General features: G+C 53.1%; 8 protein-coding genes across 8 annotated transcripts; 4 read left to right on the forward strand and 4 right to left on the reverse strand.

The window, feature by feature from the left end:
* Positions 1-2,871: 2,871 nt before the first annotated feature.
* Positions 2,872-4,695, forward strand: J4E86_010622 (uncharacterized protein; the record flags this gene model as incomplete). The annotated part of the gene is made up of 3 exons (XM_051451118.1): positions 2,872-3,316; positions 3,394-4,291; positions 4,341-4,695. 3 exons carry the CDS (start codon positions 2,872-2,874, stop codon positions 4,693-4,695), a joined length of 1,698 nt encoding a protein of 565 aa, XP_051297781.1.
* A 3,708-nt stretch (positions 4,696-8,403) lies between these two features.
* On the reverse strand, positions 8,404-9,754 carry J4E86_010623 (uncharacterized protein; the record flags this gene model as incomplete). Its single annotated transcript, XM_051451119.1, has 2 exons — positions 8,404-8,955; positions 9,215-9,754. The coding sequence occupies 2 exons, from the start codon at positions 9,752-9,754 to the stop codon at positions 8,404-8,406; spliced, it is 1,092 nt and encodes a 363-aa protein (XP_051297782.1).
* Positions 9,755-10,115: 361 nt separating this feature from the next.
* J4E86_010624 (uncharacterized protein) lies at positions 10,116-13,133 on the reverse strand (the record flags this gene model as incomplete). The annotated part of the gene is made up of 1 exon (XM_051451120.1): positions 10,116-13,133. The coding sequence occupies one exon, from the start codon at positions 13,131-13,133 to the stop codon at positions 10,116-10,118; it is 3,018 nt and encodes a 1,005-aa protein (XP_051297783.1).
* A 315-nt stretch (positions 13,134-13,448) lies between these two features.
* On the forward strand, positions 13,449-14,234 carry J4E86_010625 (uncharacterized protein; the record flags this gene model as incomplete). The annotated part of the gene is made up of 1 exon (XM_051451121.1): positions 13,449-14,234. One exon carries the CDS (start codon positions 13,449-13,451, stop codon positions 14,232-14,234), a length of 786 nt encoding a protein of 261 aa, XP_051297784.1.
* Positions 14,235-15,126: 892 nt separating this feature from the next.
* Positions 15,127-16,483, forward strand: J4E86_010626 (uncharacterized protein; the record flags this gene model as incomplete). The annotated part of the gene is made up of 2 exons (XM_051451122.1): positions 15,127-16,225; positions 16,287-16,483. 2 exons carry the CDS (start codon positions 15,127-15,129, stop codon positions 16,481-16,483), a joined length of 1,296 nt encoding a protein of 431 aa, XP_051297785.1.
* A 507-nt stretch (positions 16,484-16,990) lies between these two features.
* On the reverse strand, positions 16,991-18,325 carry J4E86_010627 (uncharacterized protein; the record flags this gene model as incomplete). The annotated part of the gene is made up of 1 exon (XM_051451123.1): positions 16,991-18,325. One exon carries the CDS (start codon positions 18,323-18,325, stop codon positions 16,991-16,993), a length of 1,335 nt encoding a protein of 444 aa, XP_051297786.1.
* A 157-nt stretch (positions 18,326-18,482) lies between these two features.
* On the forward strand, positions 18,483-18,906 carry J4E86_010628 (uncharacterized protein; the record flags this gene model as incomplete). The annotated part of the gene is made up of 3 exons (XM_051451124.1): positions 18,483-18,521; positions 18,572-18,824; positions 18,878-18,906. The coding sequence occupies 3 exons, from the start codon at positions 18,483-18,485 to the stop codon at positions 18,904-18,906; spliced, it is 321 nt and encodes a 106-aa protein (XP_051297787.1).
* A 126-nt stretch (positions 18,907-19,032) lies between these two features.
* Positions 19,033-19,712, reverse strand: J4E86_010629 (uncharacterized protein; the record flags this gene model as incomplete). Its single annotated transcript, XM_051451125.1, has 3 exons — positions 19,033-19,409; positions 19,456-19,561; positions 19,611-19,712. 3 exons carry the CDS (start codon positions 19,710-19,712, stop codon positions 19,033-19,035), a joined length of 585 nt encoding a protein of 194 aa, XP_051297788.1.
* Between the last annotated feature and the right edge of the window lie 598 nt (positions 19,713-20,310).

Raw genomic sequence — 20,310 nt, forward strand, 5'->3', positions numbered from 1 at the left:
ACTTCAGTTCAACCAGTCAAGCCGATGGAAAGTTCCTGACGTTTGACCAATCAGGTTATTTCCGCAGGTTTAGAGGCTTGTAAACGGCAGCCTCCCGCTGCGCCTGCGCCAGTTCTGTTCGTTTGAACTACGGTGGCTATGTATCAGCCGCAGGCACACGCCAAAGCTCACAGCAGTGATGCGCAAACCACTTGCGAGATCGGCGGAGGCTCATGGGGTGCACCGAACGGATGGAGTGAGATCACGGTATCGCTGAGAGCTTAGTCGTGTTCCAGCACAACCTTGAAGACATGTCTTCAGTTGGCAAATGTTCAGAGTCCTGGCAAGTCATCGAATATCGACCAACATGGGGGGAAACGTAACCTACATGCTCGGTTGCTTGGCACTGTTCGGTGGACGGCTGTGGTATGGTGTCCGGAACAAGACCTGATCGTTCACGGGTAACATGTGCGCTGACGTCCTCGGAGAGGCAGTGGGGTATGTTAGCCGCATAATGCTCAACGTGGACCCTTTCAGCATAAACTTCTTCCTTATGTAAGTTACCTTGTCCGTGTATTACGTCCATGTCTAGCAGGAGAGAGTAATTGCATTACGCTTACCATATCACCTGCTCTCCTGACCGCCGGCATCTATCTCTCGTTAGGACGCATCATCGTGATCTTCAGGGCCGATTTTCCGAAGTCAAAACACAAGATTTACACGTACGTGTTTGTCGGCTGCGATCTGCTCGCTCTTGTCCTACAGGTTATTGGTGGTGGCATGGCCGCAACTGCAGGAGACACGGACAGCCCAAGAACGACAATCAATATCGAAATTGCTGGTCTGATGTCCCAAGTCATCACCATGACTCTTTTCCTGGCTCTTTGGGGCGAATCTCTTCTCCGTGTGCGGCATGCGAAGTTCTCGAGCAGCTTGTCATGCACCCAGCCACCATTGTACATCCATCTTCGTTCGACAAAGAAATCGATCTGTTTCCAGTGGAGTCTTCTTGTTGCAACTGTGTCCAGCTATGTGCGCTGCATATATCGTGTCGCTGAGCTTTGGACCGGTTTCGGCGGAGCTCTGATTGATCACGAAGCCACATGTATGGTATCCGAAGGGCCAATGATAGTCCTTGCAGTTGCTGCATTGACAGTGTTTCATCCCGGTCGAGTATTTTCAGACCTCTGGATACCTGCTGGTAAGGGCGTTAGGTCAATGGGAGAGCTTACTGATGATAATGCTAGTACAGACCACCTTGCTGAGTAAAAGTGGAATAGTGCGGCGTACCAGCGTGTCTAACAACCTGAAGACATCGCTTGAAGCGGACCAAATGCTAAATAGACTATGAGGATGTCATTTTGCGTCGAGCAGCTGAAGATGGAATGATGGCCATGTCCTGTGGCAGCCCTTGTGGCGTTGTAGTAGGACTATGCGAGTCATCAGTGTCCGTCGAATTCCATACTTTTCTCAACAAATGCACTGTTCATCGAAGTCACTTTTCCTTATACCGTTCCGGTTTAGCGTTTCACAATCGACTCGGCCCCTGCGCAGATATACCTATTAGATGTATAAGAGCTGCCTGGACCTTGAGATCCCTGGAGCCGCAGCTGGAAATGCCTGGAACCAAATCGTGGCTGTGTTGTCTTGATCCTGTGACAAGTGCATCTAGCGGTCAACCTGGTGAAAGTACTTTGATGTCGGTCGTCGTCTCGAGAGCTAGCAGAGACATCCATGAACTTTAAGCGGATCACACCTGCCTCATAATGATCAACAAGTTCGCGATCGTTGTAAGGCCAGGAAGCGGACAGCCGGATTGGTATCAAGCCAGCTACGTAGGAACGAGAGGTCGATGCTTGCCGCTCAGACCCACGAGGAGCGGATGCCCCCGACAGGCCATTCTTCGGCATCCGAGGCTTTGCGCGCATGTACTTTACGTCGGAGAGCGATTGCCTCGCTCGGGCCCTGATGAGGTCGTCGGTGGTGCGGAGAGCAATGTGCACCGACGTTGCAGAAGCGGCGCGCCGATGGCATGGTCTTTGGGTGAAATCCCGATTGAAGGGAAACTCAAGCTGGGGATGTGGCTGAGTGATCCTCACCGTCGTCGCTAAATTATGCACCTTTCCTCTTTCGGCTGGCTCGCCGGCTTTCACCCTTTCTTTCGAGCTCGCCCTTCCTGTACCTCGCCAACAACAATGACCGAGACTCGCCAACCGCAGCCGTTCCCGGCGAGACACGACTCAAGTCCATAACGTTCTTCTTGCTATCGCGAACAATTCCTTGTCGACATGCGCCGTGCCATGTGCTCCATGCGTCCCAAACGCTGTGCCGCATGTCTGCGTTGAATAGCCCCATCCTTCCAGCCTTACGGGTACTACGCCCAGGTGGTGGCGCGCCATCTCCTGTCAGCGTTTGGTAAACTGGAAGTCGACATGTTGTTTCATGACCACATCCGTTCCATCTCGCCAAATCCGCGCTAGCTAGCGTTGTGGTGACCTAAATCGGGGACTTACACGGCCTCATCTGCAGCCCAGCCTGCATGAAGTCAGCCTCTTGATGTGCATTTTCATCATGGCGAGCAAGGCGGAGCCTCACCTGCGTGCACCGTATGCTTGTAGAGTTTCAGACGCGATGCTGGACAAGGTACCGTGCCTCTGGCGCTTCTGTCTCTTGTTTATGCTTCACCTCCCCTTGTCCATTTACTTCAGTGCAGGCCCATTGTTCAGTACATATTTTCTCTCTGGGCCAAAAGCGATATAACAATACTCGGTGGAGCCTAGCCCGCAAAACCCGTCTGGTACGGTTGCAATTATCTCTCCAGTGTCCCGGCACATATTGTTCAACACATACTACGTACTGTTACCGACGCGATCGACCGTGCAGCGCATCACTATGGACGCAGACAGACGACTCGCCAAAGCTCTCGAGGCCGCCAACGACGCTCTCCAACATCTTTCAATAACCGCGGACTTCGGAAGTCTAGACTGCACACATATCGACCGACTTCTTGGGCGAGTAGTCGATCTACCAACCGAGGGAAACCAAAGGAACAGCAGACGAAATTTGCTTGTCATCCGGCAGTGGATGATTAGTGAAGGCCCCGGCGTCGTGCTTCTCGAAGTCCTGGGCCAGTTATATTGGCGGTTGGGCGAGCTCAATAGCAACCAGTTCGAAAAGTTCAAAGCGACACTTCATCAACGACAGCCGTACGTAAATTTGGTGAAAGATGCGAACGCAGTAGCGCTAGTGATTCAGCGCATTCGATACATCCAGAGATCAAAGGCGGACGCTTGTCAAGACTTTCTGTCCGAGTTGTCGGATCTTATCGGCGCTAAAGGTATGCGTTTCACCATACGAGTACCAAACATAGCTTGCTAATCTGAGCAGTCGATTCACCAATGCTAACTGTAGAAGCTTTACAGATATGCTCACGTAGTCCGACGCGATCTGTCCGTTCTCGTGACAGCATATCTTCACAGGAGACGGGACCCGCAAGTCTCATCAAGTATTTCCCACCAAGTATGGTCCCCGCTGCTGGAGATATGGAAAACTTCCTCATCGACTTCTATGTCAGGGGCATCTGCCCGGGTCGCACCGTTGCATCGCAGACGAATGTGTATACGTCGTTATTACAGGTTGCGGATACTTGCTTGAGCACACGCTACGCTATCCTCAGTCTCTCAGCATCATACCTCTGCGAACAGATGCCGAAAGACAAGGATACCTATCACCAAGCGGAACTGTATTACTCGACGCAAGCACTTCAAGCTCTAGCATCACAAATTAGCGATGGTCATCACTATACCGGTGCCCTGGCCACAAGCATGCTACTGATGCATCACGGCCTGATCAATCAGGACGACTCTCTAATGTGCTGGTCATGTCACGCTAATGTGCTCGATGCGATTCCCCCGGAAGCCATCACCCACAAATCTGACCCCGTCATGTTCCTGCACGCTCAGCTCATCCTGGCTCGTACCGCACGAACTTCTCACCAGTTAAGCAACACTCGGCAGCATACATTCGAGACGACAAACTGGTTGGACAGTATATCGCCAAGCGATTCTTCCAGGATTTCGACTCCTCTGGGAGTCTCACCTCAGTTGCTCTTCCTCATATCATCCATAACATCACTTCCGACAGGTCCATACAGACTAAACAAACTCATGTACGCCCAAGCACAAGAGAAACAGCTTCAAGATCTAAAGCAATGGAGTTCAGAGCCAGATGGGCCGGAGAAAGAAATCCTCCTCGCTACAGCAGAGGCTTTCCGCCTCGCCGCGCTCATCTACCTGCGCTGTCGCGTCTACGGGTAAGCATCTTATATAGTCCAAAGCTTTCACATCTTAACATGTCTCCAGGTTCACAAGATTCCACTCCTCCATCCTCGAGCTCTCCGACGCACTCCATACTCTCCTCCTTTCGCTACCGGTGAAAGGCCCACTATACACCGCCATCTACCCCGTCTGGCCCTTCTTCGTTGCTGCAGTCACTGCAAACTCAGACAAACGCGACCGCCTATACCAGCGCGTCGTACCAATACGAGAGGGCGACAAGAACACACTCCCACCCGTGCTCAGGCGTATCAGCGGTATGCGTACCTGGCTTGCAAATCAGGATGCGGCATGCCAGCGCGACGACGGATGGTGGGACGAAATGCTGAGTCCCAAGTCTAGCACCATCGCATTGAGCCCGCATCTGTTGTGCTTGGGTTGAGCAGCTGCCAAACCCGCCGCGACCAGTCCGTCGCACTTTCCCAAGTCCCTCAAGCTACCCTTTCTTCCATTCTAGAAGTCGCTGTCAAGATCCCATCTCTTTCTGATCTCTTACGTCATATATCCTAATTGGATGCATCTTAGCGAGTCATCATCCTCCTGTCATTTCGGCACATCTCAGGCATTTCTTTAAGCAAAGCATTATCGATCACTCAGGGTCGAGCCACCCTACAGCGTCTAGATCTCAATTCAATCAGTCTTCGCCGAGGCAGTCTCTTCTCTTTCCTATCACCTGGTTTCACCATCCAAATCATTCACACAACATCCCGACGCCATCTAGACAAGAGTTCGCTTATCTCAGTCTTTGAACCCTTACACTTTCACCCGTTCCCCTCAGTTTTATGACCGAATCATGAAAGGTTCATATGGGTGATTTCGCATCTTCCTTCACATATAACTAGAGGCAAAAACCTGATGGAATCTCATCCCCTCCAACAATCACGCCTAGCCTACACCTTCTCCTCCCACCACTTCACACGCCCCACGGGCACCATCGCAAGTCACAACAGCTGTCACGCTTCATACCAAGCACAGCCAACGCAGACAACGCAGACAACGCAGACATACGACAAGCCACAGCATCAGCCGTCCTCGCAAAATGAGCCTGATCGTTTCCAAAACCTAGTGTCATGGTAGCAACACGGCAGAAAGAATCGCAGGCGGCGGTGTCGTGCTTTTTGCAACCTAGAAGATGCGTTCCAGTAGGCGTGATTCGTGTAATAGCTATGCCCGGTATTCGTCACAACAGCGCAGAACGGTGTAGGTTCCCAAACTGAACCTTATCTGTCTCTGTGTTGCCTGATAATCTCTAGAATCCTTCTTACGATCGCTGCTTAAACTCTTTTCATGTTTCAATCACACTATCTTATCAGCGTATGCCAGCCCCATATCTCGCATCGCATCCTTCGACCAAACCAATACCATGGATTCAGCTGCACGAATGGAGCAATATAAGCATAGCAACGAAATTAATATTGTCAAAACGCAGTCGAAGTCCCGAACTGCATTCCAGCTTGCCTTCTCTTGAACAGCGGACACGCACCTAACCATGATAGATACACATATCCGGGTGTTGAATCTCTGAAAGCTTGCGGCAGCCTGTAAGGGCAATTACTTTCGCTACTACGGGGCACAAAGCGGAGGCGACGTTGAGCGGAATAGGGTGGATCCCGTTGTTGGTTCACCGGAGAATGCTTTTAGATGGCAACATACCACAGGGTGGAAGGGGAAGACGTATGTCCAGGAGGATTGGTATTGTTATCGCTAATACCGATGACGTGAGTGTGTCGCTCAAGACGTGCATTGGTTGTAGCGGGCAGGCGAGCGTTTGTGCATCTCAAAGTTTTGCGAGCTGGTAGCATGGAGTCTTCTACTTCACACCAGGTGGATGTCTTGTTCTTCGACGTCCCAATCTACCCACTCCTTGCTCCCGTCAGAACCCAATGGATAATTAAAAATGAAGTCGCCATAACCCTCCCACGAAATTGACTGTGAGCCCAATAGCCATGTCGCCCCGACATATTCGTAATGCTGCTTTCGACTAGTCTGTTGCAAGATGCAGGGCATTTCGCAACCAAAGATGATTGCGCATAAATCGTCTTCCCTGGTAACATCAGGAGCCATACCCCAGTATCCGCGCCTGGTAGAGATGAATCGCCTGTTGGCAATGACGTTCTTCAAGCTATGCCAAACGACCCTTTCATGAGATGCTAGTTCATCGTCGTGTGGGGGGTCGGCCGATGGCGTCCTGCCATACATTCCGTGGGTCTTGCGATATGTAATCATTGTAGCCCTAGACTGATGGTAATGAAAAGGATTTCCATAGATCATACCGCAGGCAAAACAATCTATGAAGGCATCCAAACTGCGACGAGTCCCGTAAGGCGAAGTGTTGAGCGTCTGAGAAACAAAGGCCCAGGCCTCACTGAACATTTCCTGCTGATCCTCTTCTTCTCCTTGGAAGATGTCTGAAACATACAGAACACTATCGAAAATAACACCTTTTGCGGAAAGGATGTAATCATCTATGATTTTGGGTTCACAGATGGATCCGTCACGAGCACTAGCAGGAGGCCAGCGTGAAGCACCCATTCTCGGAATCGACCAGCTTGAAACATCCCAGCGTGGTACCCATGACGGTGTTTCAAGGAATTCCCTGTAATATTGGTGACAGATATAATCCAGTATCTGAATATCCTTTGTTTCTTGGATGTACCTTATTGCGAATTGATGGTACACCTGTAGAGGTGATAGGTGATAGTCAGGTTTCATAGCAACCGGACGCTCGATGCTGTCAGACAGTTCCATGAAAGCGTATATTCTATCGCGAGCGTCTGATAGCTGCAGAATTTTTCCAGAGTTGAGCTGTGATAGCAGAGACTGCGCCGGCCATAAGTCTCCATCAGCTAAAGTTGCAACAAAAGCCTCCTCTCTCTGTCTGGAAGCCTGCATATGGGACATCATGGTCCCTGACGAGAAGTCGAAATTATCGCGAACTTGGCTCCCACGCATTTGCAACCATAGGGATATTCGTATCAGCTTTTCCCAGCTGAATACACTATTGTGCCAGATGACTAAACCGTACTGCGCGACTGCTGCTTCTCTGACAACCCAGCCACGCTTAAACCAGCTTTGACGGAACAGGTTGAATAGAGCATTCCAGCGAGAGTCAGACAGCAAGGAAGCATCACGCCTGAGTTGAGGAAAGGCATCCGGCTCCATATTGATGTCTTTGCAAGTCAAGTCGATCAGCTGATAGACGTCATCTACTAAAGAGCACGCCAGTGGTCCATCGCCATAGTCCTCGGGTCCAATGTAGATCAAGACACACTTCGCCGACCGGTATATATCCCCCATAATGGCTACCTGGTGCCCCTTCTCTTCCAAATCATCTTGATTGATGCAAATGCCATCAGCCCATAGCTTACGCCTTTTATGAGGGAGTCGAAGTCGCCGCAGCACATTGGAAAGACTCTTGGTGATTCTGATCACGCGACCGTCGCAGATGATCTTCTTGTTCTTCTTGCTTTTGCCCCAGACATAGGATATAGCCTCGAATGTTGTCTTGGCCAAGGGCGCTGTCTGTAGACTGCATTTGAGAGGGTCTTTTCCGGTGCCTCGGTGTAGAACGATGTAGCGGAAAGATCCATCACGAGGCAGCTCGTTATATTGGTATGGCTGAGGAGGCGGGGTTTTGTGGGGTTTGCGTGTCATTGTGAAGGCTTCGCTGGCGTGGCCGGCGAAGGGTGTTGAAGTGATCTTTGGTATCGGAGGGAGACGTCGATTGGGAAAATGAAGGACGAGCGAAGGGTGTGAACGGTAAGGCTGGGGAGTGAGAAGAGATTGAGAATGAACAGGCTGAAAGCGGGGAAGATGACTTCCGATCTCGTGCATGATATTTGCAACCATGCATTGCTACCCATGATGACAGGGGCTGTGCCGCATTGCTGCATACACAACACTATGTCTTGATAAGAAAAAAGTATGACACCAGCATCTCCGTGAATCCCAGGTACCCTGCGTGGAATATTAGTCAGATCTACTGCAACATAGAGATTATGTTTTTCTTTGGTCTCGCGACCATCTGATGTGCCCCTGTACATATACCCCATGCTGTGAGATGCTTCGTGAAACCCACCAATAAGAGTCGCTACTTCCTCGCCATATCCTGCGCCACAATCGCCCGAACATACCCCGCCACCTTCTCCGCCACCGGCACCCCGTGGCGAATACAAAACCCATGCGGCCACCCTTCCCTCTCATCAATCTCCATAACGGGTTTCCAGTTCTCGCCCTGGCCCTCCACCTCCTCTACGCCATCTCCACGGCTGAACCTTCCACGGGTATGGATAAGCGCATCCCTCGTCGCATCCGCAACCCAGTGATCTTTTCGCGCGAACAAGAAGCGCAAGATGGGCCGCGGGTGCGGATGCTTGGTTGCGGGCTCTGAAGCGGCGGCGCCCCAGATCTCCTCGTCCCAGATGTCGGTGTCAATTTGGAACATCTCGTCGCGAGCCATGTGGAGTGCTTCGTGGATGCCGTGGGGGGACTTGACGAAGGCGGCGGTGGTTTGCGCGGCGTCGGTAGGGAAGTCCATGAATTTTGCGATTAGAGTTGTGAGGAGAGAAATGGGCAGAAACATGGTTAGGAAGTTGACGAAGAGGGCTGCGAAGGTCGCAAAATTGGAGTTCTTCAGGAAGGGCTACACAATACTGTTAGCATATGCCGGGAAGACAATTATGAGGACGTGTCCGTCAAAACAGTCGGGCCATGTTTCAACAAATAGCGAGACGCATCCCAAGCTTCTAGAAGTTGCGATACCTCTCATTAGAGAACACCTCCTTGCGCATGGGTCGTATGAGTTGCGGAAGTTGTGTCTGCTCCGTCATCTCTAGGCCATCGCAGGACGCATCCCAAAAACGTCCGAAATGCCCAACAAAAGAACAGAAAGATGTACTCACCGAAGCCTTCATCCCACTCTCACTCCTCGCAATATCCACCACCGTCGGAAACAGCCCCACCGCCCCAACAACCCTCGTCTCAAAATCCTCCCCCACCATCCCATGCGCCCTCAACCTCCTAATAATCTCCAAACAGATATAACTCCCCACACTATGCCCCACCAAAACCACCCTAACATCCCTCGCACCCCCCGACTCCTTCACCTCCTCCACAAGTTCCGCAAGTTCATCTTCCGAATGCCTAATTTGGTCCTGCAACCCATACGGCGGCTGTTTCCGCCATTTCATCGTCTTGATCTCAGCGTCGTTCATTTCAAACCCGGAGAGACTGCGGCCGTAGACTTGGAATTCTATGGACCGGTCCGAGGCGGTGTTGTGGGTTAGTACGCCGTAGAGGTGGGTGAGGAAGGTGCGGTAGTATTCTACGAGGCCTGGGTTGCCGGTTACGAAGTAGATGAGGTAGGTGCGGGATGCGGGTTTCTTTCCGGGCTCTGGGGGTGTGCGGAGGTGGATTTGCGAGGCGGGGGCTGTGGAAGACATTTTGGGGGACGGGGACGGTGCTGGATTGGTATTGTGAGGTTGGAGAGGGGACTGAAGTGCGTTTTGAAGAAGCGCGACTTTTGATATCTCGGATGCGCTAATGTTCTTACCGGGGATCGTGCATGGGGGCGCTATGCTGCGTGGGGTATAGCGTGCGTCGACGGCTTCCAGGTTCTAGAACCACGGACTGTCCTGACCGACAGAGATCGACCACCGAACTTCGAAAATGTGTCAAACGTTGACATTATACAAAAAAGACATCGAGCGCAATATAGGAAAGTTCGCTTGATATTACCAGGTACTGATCGGGTATCACTACATTTTCCAATGACTAGTCCTTCATCAAGTTCCAAGTGCATGCTTAGTCCTGCTTCAAAAACAACTCAAGCACTCCAACCATCTTCTCTTTCCTAGCAGCCCTTTCCTTCTCTCTACCACCATCCTTCCACTTGACTAGACAATCCGCAAAGACAACAGCGTAGTTCCTCACGATAAGCTGGCGGATAGCCTGTTCAGGCACCCGACTCAACGTCTTCCTTCTGACCTTGGCTTGCGGACTGGACGGAAGGCTCATATCCATGCTTGCTCTCTTGTTGCTATCTTCCGGGCGCGGTTTCGACACCTCAGTGATCTGGTTCGCGATGTTTTGGAGAAAGGAGAGAATGAGAAGGAAGGTAGCGTTGTGGTTGGGCGCTGTCGCTAGTACCTCCAAGATGGTCATCTTCTCATCGTCAGATGTGAAGAACGGGGAAGATGCACTTTTCGAGGCCTTCTCCTGACGGGCTAACGCTTCTTCTAACTTTTCCCACAGACTCTTGGTGATCACACCATCTGTGAGGCTGGATAGAAAAGTGATGAGGGCTTCAGCTAACATCTCGACTCGCTCGGTGCTGCGAGTCTCCGGATAGAATGCGTCGACGAATGGGGTATCGCAGTCCAGCGCCTCATAAATCCCTGCAAGCTCGTCCTCTCGGTCATGTCCACCATGACTTCGACCTTCAACGAACGGCCATCCTGCGTTGTCCTGCCAAGGCGCCCTCTCCCCTTCGCTCTTGGTCATGTCCCATTCGGCCAGGGTTCGCTCCGTCAGGTCTTCTATCGCCTCGGTCAGCCGAAATACTTCCCTAGGCACGCTCCATTTTACCTCGCCACGGGCTGGTATCTGGTTTTGCAGCTTTCTGATACCGCCTTCGGGGATCTTGATCAGCTTGTCAATGGACCGTGCAAGTGCCGACGGTTGCCAGTGGGCGCGTATTGGGAGGAAGTGGTCACGTCCGTTTTCAACGCGGAGGACGAGGATTTCGTCAAGCAGGGCATCCCCTTCGTTGAGATCGCGAACTGAACTTGTACTCTCAATCTTGAGTTTCAGTTCGACGTTGAGTACCTCGGCAGGCGCGAGTGTGAAGTACTGATGGATGTCGTCTGGACTTGGCTTATCAAGCTTGTCTTGGGCCTTGTCAAAAGTAACAGAGAGCCATGGCGGGAACGGGCCGGCAGGTTGGTCTTTGTCCACCGGACGATCAGCGAACCCGAAGGTGGCTGGTACCCGACCAGTGTTTGCGATGGTGATGTTACGTCTTGTAGACTTTGCAAACTTGACGTCACCGAAGTCGACACCTTCGAAGGTGCTGTCTGTTTTGTCTCGCCCGTCAGATGGAGAGCCGGTCGCACGCTCTACCACTACTGCAATCGACGGTCGTCCTTCGTTCTCCTGACGGTCTATCTCACGAGCGACTTCGGCATGAATGGCGGTCTTCAGCTCAGGGATCACGGCGTCGTATTGTAGTTTGAAGACAGCGTCCAAGGGTTTGTGGTCGGAGCTGAGAACACGCATGTGGGTGGTGTAATACTCGAGCAGTATCTCAGCCTGAAGATCGTCTTTAGTCTTGATCGGCTCAGGCTCAGGGTCTTCATTCTCATCGTAGTCGTCGTCACCATCGTTGTCTTCGTCGTACGCGTACAAGACATTCTTGACACTGTTGACATCGTAGTCGCCTGGCAGGTCGATCCCCTCCATCTCTTCAGCATGCTTACGTGCCGACTCTTGTTCCCTGACTCGGGTATCGTACTCCTGTTTAGATGCTCGCGTCCGGTAGAGGATGCGATCGCACCAACTAGGACAGCGACGCTTCTCACTTGAGTCGAAGACGCCAACTTTGCCGACGTCGTACTTGTAGGACGGCAAGAACCGAATAGGGCCTTCTTCCCACCCATCATGAAAAGCCTTGTCGCTCTTCATCATTTGGTGCAACTCATCGTGCGGTAGTAGGGATGAGATGGTGGTTTGTAGTGAGGCTGGATCGAGTTCTGGCGGCATAGGAACGGCGTCGCGCGCTTCTTCAGATGATTGCTTCGAGCCATACCCGGAGTCATCAGATGTCGAAGTACGACCAGCATTTTCTTCTTTGTCCAAGTCTTTTGTATGTATGGTGAGTAGGCGGCGCACGTCGTCGCCTGGCATGCCATGGAGACGATAGTTCAGGTCGCCAAACCAGAAGGCAAAGTCCTCGTCACCTAAACCTTCACCGGTGTTCTGCGAAGAGCCTAGGGAATCTATTACAGGATCGAAGCGTGTTCGGGAGTTGATCTGAGCAGCGTCCCAATTTCTTCTCTCCAACGAGGACTTGTCTGCACCAGCCGCGAGATGGGAATTTATGAAGACGAGTCGGGTGGTCTCTCCCAAAACGATGCGTGTAGTGACACCGCCCTTGTTGCCCATGTATCCCATCAAGCCAGTGCCGACACTTGTGGTACTAACATTCTTGATCTGCGGTAGGACAGCTGGGGAGGCATAGATGACGAGCCACAGGCCAATCAGCTGCTGCTCTGATACCAGCTGATAGCCCTTGGGCAGCACAGCTTCTAGCGAGGCTTTCCATTTGTTCGCCGTGGAGGGGTCGGTAAAGGGCCTCAAAGCCTCTGCGGCAGAAGTGATGTCGACAATCTCTTGGAGGCCTAGCACGTAGATATCGACCTCTTCTCTGCCTGGGACCTCTCCTGATTCGCGGTGGGGGACAGTAGGCTCTGATGTGCTATGCCGTGCTTCCTGGGCGGGAATGCTCTCTCTGCTGCCCTTGCCGTGCTCTCCAGGGTCGGACACGCCGAGTCCAGCGAGCGACTCTTCAATGCCCTTACCCTGGACGAACCACTTGCCGACATCCTGCTCGGTGCCTTTTTGCGCGCCCGTGTTCCAGGTGCCGACTTTGATGCGCACGTTGCGCGGTCGCGTGTACTCGGCGCGGCGCTCGTATAACGCCTGCGAGAGCGATGTCTGGTGGGTGGTGATGGAAGCTATGCTCGGCGTGCGCGGATCGAATGCGCCGGGGATGGTGGCATCGAGGCGCTCAGTGGAGCGCACGGAAGAGGCGTCGGGCGCCATGGCGGGGTGAAGGAGGAGGGCGGAGGGCGAGGGTGCGCGGCGAAGATTTGCAGGGAGGGATGCAGGGTCTGCGTGAACAGGAAGGCATTCACCCCATGGCGATTACTTTGAGTGGGTAAGCGGGCACCAGGCGGTTGAGCCACAGTCCGCTGCTGGCAATGACGATGATGAAGAGCCGGGCTGCCATGGCTGTGCTTAGCTCTTCGACACCCCACGCTGCAGGGCAGGAGCTTCCAGGGCTCGGTGCCTGACTACACCAATCCCGTCCACACTCCCTCTCCTTCACCTCCACCACAACAAACATCCATATCAGTCATGGCGCCACACCGCAAAGCCCGCGCAAACCAGAATCAGCCGCCTCCCCAGCCGTCAGACTACGAGACGGACGCGCCGCCTGCTGTCGACGTGCCCCTCCCACCGCCGCGGTCAAACGAAGAGCTCAACTTCTCCGTCCTGCGTCGCGAGTACGCAGATCTCGTCGCCATAGAGCACGTCACGCCCTATGCCGCGCTGTATACCTTCAACCTCGAGACGCAGTCATGGGAGAAGATGGGCATTGAGGGTACTCTCTTCATCTGCCAGCTGACTCCCTCGCCCATCGGGGCCGAGCGATACTGCGCCATCATCCTCAACCGTCGCGGCCTAGACAACTTCTACCAGGAGCTCACTAGCAGTGAAGAGATGGAGATATCCGATCCCTATGTCATCATCCAGGGCGAGCAGGTCTATGGCATCTGGATCTTTGCCGACCCACCACCAGCTTCCACCGCCAACTGCCGTGTCGAGACCGCCGCCAAGATGATGGACATCGCCGACAGGGCAAGAGCGAGCCGCGAAGCCCTAGAACCTGCCGTACAAGCGACCGAGCCTGCCGAGGCCGCCTCCTCTGCCCCGATGGGCCGCCAACTGTCTCTGCGTGAGCTCTTCGGCCAACAACGGGAACAAGACGCCGGTTTCAGCATACACAACCACAACACCCAACATATGCCGGGCATGCATCAGCAGCAGCAGCAATACATGCAGAATCCTGGCATAGCACAGCCTGACGTGCTAGGTCAGCTCTTCATGAAGGCAAAGCAAAATCACAATGGCCTTGGCTGATGTGACTTTACTCCAGGTGCTGTGCGACGGGAATTATTCTGCAAACGCGAATGCTCGCCCGCAGAGCCGCAGTCGGACGACACGCTTGTGCCTTCGGAGCTCGACGTTCAAGTCAAATCAGCTCCGCAGCCACCCAGGAGCGCTTCAAGTCACTCCGTCAGAGAGCACGAGCGCAGTATTGAGCGCGAGAATGATGGATAGTCATTTATCATTGGCCATCTCCTCTACGACATCACATGGATGTTGATGAGATCCGTCTCCATCTTCATACTCTATTGGCTTGCTACGCACGAAGAGCGCAAAGATCGGCAGATCATCTATATTCTTGTGTCCATCCAGATACTGCAGCTTGATGCAAGCTTGAAGGACTACTGGTATGGATCTCTCAAGAAAGGTTGCAGGTGCAACTGCAGGTGCCAGCAGTCTTGTGGACGACGATATGAGGGCAGGTCCATCGTCGTATAAACTGGAGGTCAGCCTTCTTTCCAGTGCACGTTTCAGCGTATGTACACTATTACTACATCGATACCCTATCCCAAGTCTTCATACATAATACAATGGTGTAGACCATTCGACTGAATGCCAGCTTTATCTGACCATCGGCCATGTCTTTTCCCCGCTGAACCTATGTGAAGACTCTCATGCTTTAGCACTTATGACACGCGACAGTAAAATGTGAACTGGGGTATCTACTGTGTTCTTTCTCTAAGGATATATCTAGTCCAGTGTCATGAGTGAAAGACACGAGACAGCTCAGGGACCTGGTAGGGCTGAGTGACCTCACTCCTGCAGATCCCTGCATGCTACCCCACGGCGGGGCATGCGCTCCCAAAAATTTCCAGGCGCAAACACTCCCACGACGCAACAAGCCATTGTACACGTACCGCACACCATGTCTGAATCTCTCCGCGTTCTCCTAGTCGGCAACGGCGGCCGCGAACACGCCATCGCCTGGAAACTCCTCCAATCCCCCTCGATTGAGCGCATCTACGTCTGCCCCGGTAACGGCGGCACCGCAACCCTCTCCAGCAAAGTCACCAACGTAACCGCTGTAAAAGACAGCGACTTCGCCGGCCTCGTCACCTTCTCCAAAGAAAAGAACATCAACCTCTTGATACCCGGGCCCGAAGCCCCCCTCGTCGCCGGCATCGTCGACTACTTCCGCGACAATGGCCTCAGCAGCATCAAAGCCTTCGGACCCAGCGCAGCCGCCGCGCGCATGGAAGGCAGCAAGACCTTCAGCAAAGACTTCATGAAACGGCACAACATCCCCACCGCCGCCTACGAGAACTTCAGCAAATACGACGACGCAAAAGCGTATCTCGACTCCATCTCCCACAACGTCGTGATCAAAGCCTCGGGTCTCGCAGCAGGAAAAGGCGTCATCATCCCACAAACCAAAGAAGAAGCCCACGCCGCGCTCAAAGACATCATGTTGACCCGCGAATTCGGCACTGCGGGCGATGAAGTCGTAATCGAAGAGTTCCTAGAAGGCGACGAGCTATCCATCCTAACCTTCAGCGACGGCCGCACGATCAAATCCCTCCCGCCCGCACAAGACCACAAGCGTATCTACGATAACGACCAAGGCCCCAACACCGGCGGCATGGGAACATATGCACCCACACTTATCGCACCGAAAGACGTGCTCTCGCGCGTCGACAGAGAGATCCTGCAACCCACCGTCGACGGCATGCGCGCCGAGGGCTTCGAGTTCAAAGGCGTGCTCTTCACGGGGCTGATGATGACGAAGAACGGGGCGAAGGTGCTGGAATACAACGTCCGGTTTGGAGACCCAGAGACGCAGAGTCTGTTGGCGCTTATGGAGGGGGATTTAGCGGAGGTTATGGCGGCGTGTGCGGAGGGGAGACTGGGGGATGTGGATGTTAAGGTTTCGAGTAAGAGTGCAGCAACAGTTGTTGTAGCCGCAGGCGGTTACCCAGGGAGCTATGCGAAGGGCACGGTTATGACGTTGGATGCTGTTCCTGAGGGTGAGTTTCTTTTCTTCTCTTTTGCATTTATGTGACATCCCGTGAAGCTAACACGCTATAGATGTTGTCCTCTTCCACGCCGGGACCTCTTTCTCGGATAACACGCTCAAGACTGCTGGTGGCCGGGTCATCGCTTCTACGGCTACGGCGCCTACGCTAGAAGAAGCTGTTGCGAAGGCTTACAAGGGCGTCGAGTGCATACACTTTGAGGGGATGCAGTATCGCAAGGACATCGCTGGGCGAGCGCTGAAGAAGTAGAGGAGGATTTTGGGAAAACATGGCGTTAAGGGCAGGCATACCAAAGACTTCGTAGGAAGTAAAAGCTGGAGGCGCGAAATGCGTTACATCAGACTTGGATATCATGAGTGTTAGGAACTGGATGTTTGCATTCGATGTGTGCTACTGAACATCCAAATCTCTTCGTCCACTTATGCATAGTCTGGATTTGCTATAGAGGAATCAGGCATGCATTGCGCTGATGTGCTGTGTTCTTCCGTATAGATTATTGTGACGGGACGGGAGTTTAGCAGGTCAAATTACTTATTTGCGTCGAGTTTTCAACCATTGTGATGGAGGACAGGCCTGGGATGCCCGAGACTACAATGAGAGCATCGAGCGAAGAGAATACGTCTTGATGGCTACCTACCTACCTACCTAGCCATCGCTTGCATGATAAGATCGTGTCTTAGCTACGAGAATTGGTGGCCCTCATTAAGTCACACTCAGAGAGCAAGGGGTGTTGACAGTCGTCGTGACACGACGCGGTCAGGAGCTGCCATTGTCAGCCGTAGCCTTGTGTTTCTTCTCTTTCTTGTGCTTCTTCTTTTCATGCGATGCATCGTCATCTTCCTTTTTCCGCTTCTTCTGCGTAGCGTCCTGATCGTCTGACACTTTACCATTTGACGCTTCAGTGTTGAGGATGTTCTGCGGTTCAGTGCCTCCTACAGTCTTCTCTTCTTGTTCCTTCAAGCGCGCGGCTCGCAGCTCATCTTTCTGCCGTATAGCGTCTTGCAGTACTGGGCTATTCCGCTTCAGGGCGTCTGCGGCCGCGGCGACACCAGCCTGCACCTTGTTCTGTCCATCGCCGCTGCCGAGCCATTCGTTGTCGTAGCCCCAGCCGGTGAGATACATGCCGATGTGGTAGCACTGTACGCTGTTCGAGTCGTAGGTCATGGGTTTCTCCTCTTTGGCGATGAGCTTGACGCCTTTGCCGAGAACAAGCTTGTTGAGCTGGTCTCTGGCTTGGGGGTTCTCGATGATCTTCTCCTTGAATCCAAGGAGTTGTGGGGCCCAGAGCTCAGTCAGCCATGTCTCTGCGGTTTCGAATCCATTCTCGGGATCGGACAGCACGATTGCTGCAACATAGGCTTCGACGATGTCGGCGACGACCTTTTGATATTGCTTGGAGTTCTTGTCCCACTGAGAGCGATGCTTCAGCCGGTCTGGGAACCCATAGGCGTTGGAGAACTTGCTCAAAGCGGAATTCTCGACTAGTCGTTCGCGCCAGGTGCAGAGGTCTGGGACGTCGACGTGTGGAAAGCGATTGTAGAGGGCGCGGGAGGCAATGAGTTCGATGTAGGCGTCGCCGAGGAGTTCGAGTCGCTCGTAGTCTAGACTGAGGTCCCCGCCGAGCGTGGAGCCAGGGATGCTCGGGTCGAATATGGCGGATCGATGCGTGAAGACGGCTTCGTGCAGGTGTGGCTCTTTGATAGGCGGCAGGGGAGGCAGGTCCTGGGCGGCGCGTACTTTGCGCTCGATGTAATCGGGTATGGCGACTTTGACTGCTTTGTCAGGCCGTTTCTCGTCGAGCTCGCGCTTCGCTCTGGCAGAGATTGGGTTGTCCCGGGCGCAAAGTAGGCGGCGGAGCTCGTGCGCGTGATGGAGGATATCCTTGTCTGCCCCGACAGTCGCCTCTTCTGCGACAAATCTGTCCAGCAGAGCCGTTAGTCCAGTCTGCATGTCCATGGACGAGAGCTCAGGCTGGGGTGGATGGGAATTGTGATTCGCGCCATTGCGATGCTGAGGCTGAGGCTGATGCCTCTTGTGCTGTTGGTCGCGGCCATAGTGATTGAAGCCTCCGCCACGTTTTTGCGACGCCATAGCTAGGAACTGTGGTTAGTCTTCGGGGAGTGTTTGGTGACGGCTTGGTGCCTCGCAAGTTGGTGAGAGGCTCAGTCGCGCTAGTCGGGAGCGCCAAGGGCACCTCCGCGACATTTCAGATAGCGCCGCAACGCCGCAGACCCGCATCGCAGGCACAATGGCGGTCCCACGGCAGAGGGTCTTGGACCTGATGAGGGTGTGTATGATTACTGACAAAGTCTTCGTTCATCTCACTGACACGTGCAGGTCCAATGCAAAGTCTTCAACACCACGTACAACCCCGAACGCATCCGTCTCGGATCGCGCATCCTGCACCAGCGCCTCAAGGGTCCCGCCGTCGCTTCTTACTACCCGCCGCGGATAGGAACAATTAGTCAATTGCGAAGCCTCTACCCCGAACACCAGATCATCGATGAAGAAGAGGAAGACTGGCTAGAGCACCTGAATGTTGCAAAGTCAAGAGGAAAGGGCGCGCCCAAGAAGAAGAGAACTGCTGCTGGTAAGCACCATGCATCTAAGACGGGGCGTATGGACGATACTGACCCATTACAGAATCCAAGAAGTTCAACAAGAGGAAATAGACGGAGGTCATATGATACCAGTTTTGCCGACATTCACGATGGAGCAAAGACTCTTGATGATGTCACAGCATGCTACGAAGCAAGTGTACAAAGTTCACATCTCGGCGTTTGGCCTGAGCAAGTTCATCATATTTTACTCTTCACGTCTTCTAGTCCCTTCGCTTTCCATTCTCTGGCAAACTCCTCATCCCATGCCGTCTTTACGTCTAGATGCTCTTTGATCACGGGCGCGTTCACTTTGTGGTGCTCCACGGTACAATATGTGATCTTTCCGTCCAGACTGGTCATGTCGCCTCGGATCATGGCCATCTGCTTTCCGATACTCACTACCTTGCTGTTGAGCCGCACTCTGGTGTTGATTGGCACAGCTTTGAGATAGGAGATGTTGAGGGTTCGTGTAACACCGCCCATGAATTCCCAGAAGCCAGGCCGAGCTAGGGGACAAAGTGCTGTCGTTGTTGACATGTCGAATATGACTCCAGCAGCACCTCCATGCATGACGTCTGCTGCATATCAGCTACGGGTAGTGATCAACACCTAGTTACATACTGTTCAAGTTGGATAGGTTGGGCGCAATGAAGAACTCGTAGGTAACGGTGCCATCGAGAGTGGCATCCACAAGCTCCAGATTCAGCATGACTTCGCGGTCAAAGTCCTGGCCATGGTTAATAGTAGCTTCTTGAATGGTGTTGATGTTTCCATACCACGTGGTGCTTTGGCCTACGAGCTGCAAGTAGCTTGTACTTCTCGAACATGGCCTGTACGGCTGCCATTGCCTTTAGCCGATCTGCCTCCGGATTGCCCATCGTGAGCCTGGAACAATGTAGAATGTTACGAGTATCTTTGGTAGACCATTTGGAATGTCGGAATGCTCGCCGTCTACACGTACGCTATCGGCTTAGTCGGGTGATGCTGGGGATGGATGATCGGCGTGAAGCTCCACATTGCCTCGGCTTGTCTACTCGAGCGTCGCATCCGCGCCTGCGATACTTGCTCAAGCCATGGCGCGCTCACAGAAGCCACATCTCCTTTTCGCAGCAGACCAATACAATGACTCTGTCCATGTGGGCATGGGTGCCGTGGCTGCCTCAGATACTTTCTTGTGGTGTTTCAAGTATGTGGTTCGTGCCCACCTGTTCCACCTGTTTCACGAACAGAGCCACCCGCGTACGGCCAAACTTCGTCATGACCCGAATACACTTCGGCGCTTGCCACCAATGACCACAACTCGCGACTTGTTCTATTTCTAGTGTATCATTAGATGAGGGTCTGCAGTCCAAGCTGAACTAGACCCTTCCCCTCTATTCGTTCGCTGCGCTGCTTTTAACCAGACAGCTGCCGCCGATTACTTGTGTCCACATCTCCATTCGCTGCTTCGGGGTTCTTGCGACTGGGCTGGATAAC

The sequence above is a fragment of the Alternaria arbusti genome (genome assembly GCF_024043155.1).
Source record: "Alternaria arbusti strain BMP 1465 chromosome Unknown scaffold_23, whole genome shotgun sequence".
Taxonomy (NCBI): Eukaryota; Fungi; Ascomycota; class Dothideomycetes; order Pleosporales; family Pleosporaceae; genus Alternaria; species Alternaria arbusti.